At 34.8% G+C, this 9,878-nt stretch overlaps 1 protein-coding gene across 1 annotated transcript; it reads right to left on the bottom strand.

Moving 5' to 3' along the window:
* Nucleotides 1-720: 720 nt before the first annotated feature.
* LOC141682731 (NADP-dependent malic enzyme-like) lies at nucleotides 721-7,718 on the bottom strand. The gene is made up of 20 exons (XM_074487430.1): nucleotides 7,402-7,718; nucleotides 6,748-7,031; nucleotides 5,906-6,026; nucleotides 5,723-5,797; nucleotides 5,240-5,391; nucleotides 5,048-5,153; nucleotides 4,858-4,923; nucleotides 4,183-4,278; nucleotides 4,033-4,104; nucleotides 3,870-3,953; nucleotides 3,672-3,770; nucleotides 3,328-3,375; nucleotides 3,194-3,247; nucleotides 3,023-3,121; nucleotides 2,853-2,942; nucleotides 2,679-2,756; nucleotides 2,524-2,598; nucleotides 2,362-2,452; nucleotides 1,219-1,347; nucleotides 721-1,108 (listed from the first exon to the last, which is right to left on the bottom strand). Exons 1-20 carry the CDS (start codon nucleotides 7,429-7,431, stop codon nucleotides 1,020-1,022), a joined length of 1,938 nt encoding a protein of 645 aa, XP_074343531.1. The 5' UTR covers nucleotides 7,432-7,718; the 3' UTR covers nucleotides 721-1,019.
* Between the last annotated feature and the right edge of the window lie 2,160 nt (nucleotides 7,719-9,878).

The raw sequence follows: 9,878 nt of genomic DNA, 5'->3' as shown, positions 1-9,878 counted from the left end.
AATGACATGCATATGCGTCCATTTTATCAAATTCCAGGCATCAAGCTTCAATCTTTCAGCCGTATCTAAAGCTTTCTCTGTTCTTTTTTTACTACATGATAGTTTTCAACATGAAAAGGCATAATCTACAATCTACAAGGGACAAACCGCTGGGGGAAAAGCTCCCAACCTCGACCCTAACCAGCAACTGCGACTATAAGCTAACAAGGAACACCACCCACTACAGCATCAAACGGGTAAATTAAGTATATAATTTTTGGGTGTTCCCTACATTCTTCCGGAATTGGTGCGAGTTCAACAACTTCTTCCGGGTTTTAGAGGGAGAGGGACAAGAAGTTTCGACTGTAACTTGTTATTATCTAATGAAGGCATATCAAGTTGCAAAGTTTTTTGTCCCGCTGAAACCCCTTAAAATTGAAATTCCAGCATCCATATATCACTTAGGAGAGGGTGCCAATTATCAAATAAAATACACACAAAAAAAAAACGTATAAATGATGAACATTGAAAACTACCCTGCACAATGATAATACACCTCCCACGTATTCGAGAGCACGTGCATCATTGAACATACACATTTGGAAATATCACCTCAATGATCCCCTCATGCAGACCCAATACCATATTTTGGATAATCTTGAATTTTGACACATTGGTCACAAGATTGTTTACTATATATTCGTCAACCAAAATTATACTTCAATCCACAAGACACCAACAAAAAAACAATTTTCATCAACTTTAATAATTATTACGGATCCAGACTATACATTAACTTAAAATCCACAAAAAAATATTCCCACACAATATTCCCTTCACCATTTCTTTTTAGAAGAGTTGACTAACCCTCAATATTTCCTCGAAGCTAAGTCTTAACCTGTTGCCCAAAGGTTAGGTAATCCCCCCCAAATTGTTCCTGATCTGAGTATAACTTGTATAACAACTTGAATGAAAGATGCAAGCGGAAGACAATAATATGAAAATAACATAGGTCTATTGATCCTAAGATTCTTCTGCTATCACCTATAATTTCGATAATTGGGGCTGTACATACAGCTCTCAGCATATGCTACGAGATCTTGTGGTTGTGGGAGACGAGTTGCCAAACCTACATATCATTGACAAGTCAGAAGTGCACATGTTTTCTAAAAATCTAAGGGTTCTTTCTTATTAGGGAACCAAATAAATGAGTTACAGTATTATACAAATGGATCGTACCAAGTTCATATGCTTTGGCTGCCACCCTAGCAGCTATGTGCGCAGAAATCTTTCTAATATTGGTGAATGGAGGAAATATGAGTCCCTTGTCAAAGTTTTCTTGCGTAACCTCTGCTGCTAAAGCTTCCGCTATTCAAAAAAAAAATCGCGTTAGAGATGAAATCAGTTGTGAAGCAATAAAATTGGAGAGTACAAATTATAAGAAAAACTAGGGAAGGAAACAACTAAGAATGGGAGGCCTGCAAGGACACTTAAGAATAAGGGTAATGACACTATTAAAAAATTTAGCACAAATTATATTGTGCCAGAACTGAATTAGAGAAATTAAGCTAAAATTGGTTGATTACATAAAAATTAGGACTCTCTCTGGCTTTTCTTATTTTCTATCCTCCAATTGGCATTTATGGGAGAAAATCTGGATGACTTGGCACAAAAAGGTAGAAAACGAAACAAATAATGACAAGCTGCATCTCCATTCTCTACTCGACAATGGTACTATCCAGGGATTTAGGGCAACAGCTTTTAATCATTGAGTTTATGCCAAAACTCAATACCACAGAAACCAGGCCGATATAGATATCAACAGCGCTAAAGACGACTGGGCATCAAGATAGTAGTAGAACTGAATGGTCTACAGCATAAATGAGTGTTGACTATGATCCACTTAACACCTTCCTTTGACACCTTGAGATTTTTGAACTGCTGGTTACTTAACATGGGGACCTCGGGTTCGAATCCACCCACCCCATTTGTTTAATTCTATTTTCTGTTTGGTTCTGTCGGCTGTTTCAAGCCCACGATTGAGCTGGTTACTTGACAGTGTTGAATAAAATACTGTCCAATAATACAATTGAGGGGGAGTGTCGAATAATAAATGATCCATTTAATCCCTTACTCTAACAAAGGTTTTAGATGAGTTCATTACTTAACAATGAGTAGGTCAGATTTATATCTATTTCAGACAAACTATTGCAACATGCTAATTAAGTAGGATGTTTTCAGTTGAAGATCAATTTGAAACTTAACACAAAAGAGGATGGCATCTTTAAAATTGTTCCTCCCTTCCTGGCGTTTATTCTTCTAAAGACATACATAAAGATGGAGTCATATAAGATACACTCATACACAGTGGTACGGACTTACAGGCTGCCAGAAGCATGTCATCGTGAACACGGATTGCACCAGATATAATCAAACCCAAACCAAATCCAGGAAATATATATGCGTTGTTTGCCTAAACAAGAAATGAAAAAAGTTACTTCAATATGACAATATTGAATTAGGTTAAGTTAGAAAGATTAGGACCTGTCCAGGTGCATATATTTTCCCATTATATTCAACAGGGTCAAATGGACTTCCACTGGCATAAATTGCGCGGCCCTACGGAAACAAGAATCTCACCAATGAACGTCAATGAATTATGTTGAGCAGCCGTATAACTAGAGAGAAACTAACATTACCTTGCTCCATGTGTATGCTTCTTTAGCTGTACATTCTGATCGTGAAGTTGGGTTGGAAAGAGCAAAGATAACAGGTTTCTGCATATGCCAATCATTTGCAGCACTATTAGCTTCATACAGTCATATGCAGCAATTGCATGACGGAATTTAAAAATAGTAAGCATGCATAAATACCTCATTTAAGGATGCCATAGTCTCCACCACGTCTTTAGTGAATGTTCTTCCCACTCCTGATGATCCAATCAACACTGTTGGCTTGATTGCCTAATGATTAAATACAAAGATTATAATTCTCAACCAATATTTCTCTCAGACACAGAAAACGAGTATCCATATTTTCAAACCTTGACAACATCCACAAAATCTCTAATAGGTTCATACTCATGGGCCCATGGTTTCTTGAAGTTCTGAAGTGATTCCAAGCGGGATTTAACAATCAAACCCTACAAAATAAAAGGAAATATTTAACTGTTGTTCTCTCAGGATTCAGAAACTACAAAAGTACTCTTCAGTACCTTTGTGTCCACAAGAAATATACTTTTCCGAGTCTCCTCCACCGGGGCTTCAGTCTGTATTTTTTATCAATTAAACACAAGGCTAAATCTTCTAGCTTAAAGTTTTGCACAGAGATGTTGTACAAAATTTGTACCTGTTTTGATATCTCAAGTTCTATGAGCTCTGCAATACCAGTGCCAGCCTGAAGCAACCAAGGGATAAAAATGAATATGAACAAAATATAAATACAGAGAAATCCAAAATGTGAGACAGTAACATAAATGTCGGGTGGACAACACAACGATTAAATTAATGTGCATCAACTTGAAGATGCAAATGGTTGTGAATAAGAGCAAGAACTAGGTGGGAAGTGCTCAGGAAACATCACAGAAGCTCCTTTTCACGAGTAAATTCTTTAAAATAAAATAAAAATATGGGAGTCGAATTTTGACAAATAATTAATAGTTAGAATTTTTCACAAAAGTTGTAAAGCCACACCTCTCCTGCTCCAAGGAATAGAAACTTTTGGTCAGCTAAGGTTCCACCAACTAGCTTCAGTGCTGCCATAACCCCTGCCAGTACCACAGACGCAGTTCCCTGAAACAAATTACATAAGAAAATTAATCATCACACACGCACATTCCGGGAGAGAAGGAGAAGGGGAGGGAGGGGGGGGGGGAGAACTCTGTGGTATACCTGTATATCATCATTAAATACAAGATGTGTAGCTCCATACTTTGCAAGGAGATCAAAGGCATTGTGGTTCGCGAAGTCTTCAAACTGAACAACACAAATTAAAATGTAAATCAATTGCGTCTAGATATAGAATGAACAAGACACTTAGTAAAAAGTTAAGAACCTGGATAAGGACTTTTTCCCCATAGTTCTGCTTAACTGCACACATAAATTCATGAAGAAGTTCGGCATATTCCTGTTAAAGAAGACAGGAATACAGTTCAATACCGCACAGAAATTGGTGAAAAACCAAGCATGTTTATATAATTCAAACCTGCCCAGTTGCCCTTCTTCTCCGCAGCCCAATGTAGAACTCATCGTTTAGTAAATCCTCATTATTAGTCCCCACATCAATGGTCACAGGCAGACACTGTAGACGATAAACATATGTTGTAACTTGTTAGTGTTTTTTTTATAATCTCTGTATTAAGGTATAGAATGAAGAAAAGAAAGGAATATAGCTTCATAGCTGACAAACTATAACCACCTAATGCATGTTCACAGAATAGAAAGGTTCATTAGGCACGAAAACTTCCTAAGTTTTATTAGCCACCACAAAGTTTTTTCTCAATTAATTATCACGTACAAGTTTTTGAGTGGAATACACAAAATTTGTTAATAGTAATATGTACTCCCTCCGTCCCACTCAAACTGGCTTATTTTGACTGAGAATTTCAAATCAAAAGATTTCAAGTTTGACTACGAATACAAATTATTGGTTCATAGTCTTACAAGTTTTAAAAATTGCATCTAATAAAAGATCAAACATTTTTTATTATGAAAGTTTTTGAAAAAATTATATGTAGTTAAATAATATTTAATTTTAAGTCAAAGATTGGTCCATTTGACATTGAAAAGTCAGAATAAATCAGTTTGAGTGGGACAGGAGTATATAGAAGTTTTCATGATAAACTGGACGAATGGGAACATTGGCCTCAAAAGTACTTACTGCAGAAGGACGAATTCCACCGAGGGCTGTATACAAAGATAGTTTTCCTACAGGTATCCCCATACCCTGATCATAATAGAATCATGTCATGCACACAAGATTATGTCAAATAATAAAATTTATCAACAACTTTAGGTAAAGTAGAAGCAGCATAATATATTGAGATATTTAGCCAGTTGTACTGGAGTACCTGGCAACCAAGATCCCCCAGTCCTAAGATTCGTTCCCCGTCAGTGACGACAATCACTTGAATTTTCTTCTCAGGCCAATTTTTTAGCACTTCAAGAACTTTTCCCCTGCAAAATTATTTGCACTATTCATTCTTAAGAAGATAAAGAAATATTGCAATCACAGGCTATGGAACATATCCAAGTTCACAAACTTCTCTTTTAAACTGATAAAGAGACCCTGAGGGCGCCCTAAGATGCTCCCGTATTTCTGACATGCCTCGCCAACAGTTGGAGTGTAGACGATTGGCAGTAGCTCCTCAACATTTTCAATAAGAAGTTTATAGTACAGCCTTTCGTTGTGTTCCTATATTTATTATAATCATAGAGAGATACATTGGATTTACAATGCAATAAGACAATGCAAAAAATAAAAACAGCACCAGAAACAGGCTTTTATTTTGACAAGAATGTAAAATCCATAAACATCTGTTGCATGTTTCTTGGTGCAACATAAGGACTAAAGGCATTCTTAGTGCAATATATAACATATCTAAAAATGGTTCAATAACTGCTCACACACTCAACATGCAGTTGGCAAGGACTGCTCTAGCCAATTGAGAGTTTACAAATTTTCGCGGGCTTTTCTTTTTTGAAAGACAATTGACAAAGACTATAGGGTCTGATAGACAATATACCTGATAATCCATCATGGCCATGTACTTCTGCAAAGGCACTTGATAATTACGTATACAGTTCATCAATTTCTTGACCTGATTTTAGGGAAGAATAAAAATGTTCAATGCAACTTTAATAATAGAAATGAGTAACTAGGAAAGTACTGAAAGCTTCCCCGTGCCTCACAGTTCATCAGTAATTACCTGGAGGTCCTGACTGACAACAACTGGGGGAAGAAGTCCTCGAAGATAATGGGAATCCCTTTCTTTCTCACTAAAGGCAAGCCCTTTGTTGTGATGAGGATCTCGCAACAACGAGTACCCGCTACAGATGTCAAAGATTAATTTTATCAGCCAAACATAATGATTTTAAATGCTCTCAGACCAAGGGAAAAATAACAAATTGATCACAAAATTTTATAAATGCGGAAAAACACAAGTAACATTTAGTTGTACATTTGCAATAAAAAAATGCTAACTCTTAAATTAGCAATTAAAGCAATGGAAAGCCTACAGCACTTTAATTTAGTGAAGTTAATTATGCATCAAATGTTACTACCGGAACAAGATCACCATACAATCACCGAGCTCTAATAATGAGCTATGTAAATCAGCCTCTTTGGTTTTAATTGCCACAACCGTATTGGACTATAGGACATGGCAGTTGTTCCATGCTAGAATTTTTCGACTAAAATTCATACACTGTGATTTGAGATGTATATTAGATTAGAAGAGGAAGACGTGTATAATAACAGAAATCCAATATAATATATATAAGCAAAAACAATTTGTAATTTGCAATACCTTCAAAAAATTATGTATAACTATTTTGTCAAATTTCACGGAATCACCAATTTTACAAAAATTCAAAGCAACATGGCTAATTATGCAATTACATGTACAACAGCAGATATATCACAATTGTCACAGCATATTATTCAGCAGCAAATATATGAAATGAAACTGATAAGTGTAACATCCGAACGATTTAATCTATTTAAAATCAAGTCAAACTGAAAGTAAGCCGAATACGACTAATTTGTTACCTAGCAACAGAAACAGTCCAAGGAGTCATAGAGTGTTCTTCAGTGGCACTATCCTCACCATACACATCTTCAACACCCCCACCGACAGTAGTCTTAGAGTCCGCATCGCTCATCGGTGCAGCATCTCTCATTTCCTTTAAAGTACTCTCCATCAACACCGTGGCGTTTCGGTCTCCAGGTTTTCCATTTGAGCTACTAGAATTCGCTGATGCCACCACCAAAGGTCCCGAAACTCGAACTCGCCTTTGCGTATAGCTCCTCGAAACTCCGATCACCGGATTATACTGTGCATAATTAAACATAACAGCGCACACAAGTATTGAAATCAATTCTAATACTCAGATTTACACAAAATGTGTTCAAATTACGTGAGCATAAAAATTAAACATGTAAGAAAAAATTATTTTATATACTGGAATTTGAACTGTATCAGCTTAGGTTAACTTATAAATTGCAGACAAATATATCAGGTAATATTGTACACTGACACGTAAATATGAATTATAAATTCAGTTTCTGAAGTTAATTTTACAGAAATGTAGTTTATGAATATAAATTTTCGTACACGAAACGAAAATACAAGCACCAAACAAAAATACACGACACAAAAGAAACAGCGGGGATAAAGATGATGGAAAGGGAAAATATGCATACCAGAAAAGTACTTCCAGTTAAGGACATCATGGTGAGAGAAGGTGCCGGAGAATATGTGTTTAACGGCACCGACTTGGTGGCGGAATTAGAATAGAAGGAAATGACGGGCAGTCTCCTGAGGGGTTATTTAAAGTAGCTGTCTACGAAGGAGATGGCAGCGAGAAGACCGTGTGACATTTCGATGGCATTATCTGAATGAGGTGCAGTGAAACTACAAAAATGCCCTTTGGTTTTTTGTTAATATGGTGCGATGAAAACAATGTAGAGGTTGAGATGGACGGCTGTGATTGAATGTTGGATTTGAATGTATATCTGGGGATGGATGTGTTGGCGTGAGTTACGAGGAGGAAAGTGTAGAAGGTGACGGGGGTATTAAAGCTTTTTGTGGGGGGGGGGGGGCATGGTGAAGTGTTAGAAATGAAGGAAGCCTCACAGTAAACGCTGTGTGTGTGTTTAAGTTTGTTTGGAATTTTGCTGATTTGTATGGGCAATTTTGTCAACTCACTATTTTGGCTATTTGTTTTATGGGTACAATTAGCCGAGGTGATAATGACATCTTTGAGGTGATAAAAACGATTGTAATCGGGGTAAAGCGAGCTGAATTTCAGATCTGTCGTAATTCGAATCGTCTTGATTCGTTTAATTAATTAATTGAGCTTAACCAACTTATTTAATCACGAGTCGAGCTTATTAACTTATTTAGTTATGAGTCGGTTGATCCGTCTCGTTTAATTTTATATTTAATCGGTCTAAAATTTTATTGAAACTAGACTTGTTTAATTTTTCAAGCGAATTAAATTGGCTAATTTAATTTCATGAATCGAGTCGACTTGTTTAGTTAGTGTTAGGAAAAGTGAAGTATAGTTTGTTCTTTTAAATTTAAAAGTCAGTTAAGTTTAAAATTCTAAATCAATCCCAATATTTATAAATAAAATTACACTATTCTTTTTTTACCAATAAAATTAGGCTCTATTTGGTATTGATGTTAAAATTGTTGTGTTATTAAAAAAAATGTTATAATAATTAAATGACTGTTTGAAATTTTTTTTATATGTATATATTTTGACAAAAAAAAATAAAAAAAATAATATTTTTGATAAGTTTTGATGATAAAACCAGCATTTTTTTCCCGCAAAAATTGAAAGTAATAGTGTTCTGAAAAACAGTTTTTAAATTTTACCAAACTATTTTTTAACCAATTTTCAACGTTACCCCACTAATATCAAACGCATCTTGGACTAGGCTGATGGCTACGTTTAGACAAAATTGGTGGCCCATAATATGGCGCGTCGATGGTGCAGAGTGAAGTTGGTGGCACATTACTTACAATGGTGGGCCTGTTGGGAGTTGGGACCAATTCACTTCATCATGACTTTGTATTTAGTTTCTATTTGTGGAACATTTATTTCCCTGCCCCAGCTTCTGCACATACATATTCAATTGGGCTATTTCATTGGGCTTTATTCTTGCATCAAAGTTTATCAAATGCCTACTGGCTAAAAATAAAATTTGAAATTGATCCGTAGAAGCAATTTTAAATTAGCAAATACTAGAAATTAGAAGAAATAAATGTAGTTACGTAATTAATTTTAGAGTTATAGTTTTACTCAAGAGAATTCATAACAATGTAGTGTTCTAATATTTTAGTTGACTGGTAAATCGAATTAAAAAAATTAGTATAATATATGCAGAGTTGTGAAAATTGAAAATTGGACAAGATCCGTAGAGTTACGGATTTTGGATTAATAAAAATATGGGATTAATCAGAGTAAAAATTGGATTTATTATAATATTTAATTATATTTAATGATATTAATTATGATTATATTATTTATTTATTTACTAATATATATTTTATTATATCATAATTTTTATAATTATTCATATTTAAATGAATATATTATTTAAATTTTAATAAATATTTATATATATTCTGGTAAAGAAAAACTTGTAAGGATTAATCAAATTTTAAAAATCGGTTTGGTTAGATTTCTTGTAGGGGATTAATCGGGTACTAATTGATTAAATCGGGAATTTTTAGAATATTAAACATACGGGAAAATGTTCATATTTAGATCAACTATAGTAGTATTACGAATCTATACTATATTATAATAGACGAAACATTAAAAGTTTGGTAGTCGATTGGTCGGTACGTACTTAAATTACTTATTTACCCTTATGTTGTGCAAGACATGCCTGTACTATAACAAGACTAAGTCAAATTGACAACCCTAAGTAAGTTGTATTGTAATCTTAGTTTGCATTTTTGTATTTGTAACATTAAGGTATGTAAAAACGTCAAAGAGCATATTGTAGTCTTTTTCCTTTGAACAGTATCAAGCCTAAGAATTCTATCTGGAAGAAGATCAAGAAGATCATGCCTCAGAAGAATTATGAAGAAATTTGGAGTTGAATAAATCTGTTTTGGGAAAAATATTCTAAGTCAAGATCTCTAAAAGTCACAGATTTACTGT

This window comes from Apium graveolens, chromosome 9, assembly GCF_009905375.1.
Source record: "Apium graveolens cultivar Ventura chromosome 9, ASM990537v1, whole genome shotgun sequence".
Taxonomy (NCBI): Eukaryota; Viridiplantae; Streptophyta; class Magnoliopsida; order Apiales; family Apiaceae; genus Apium; species Apium graveolens.
Note: the sequence above shows the minus strand (reverse complement) of the source record. Positions and strands in the feature narration are given on the sequence as shown.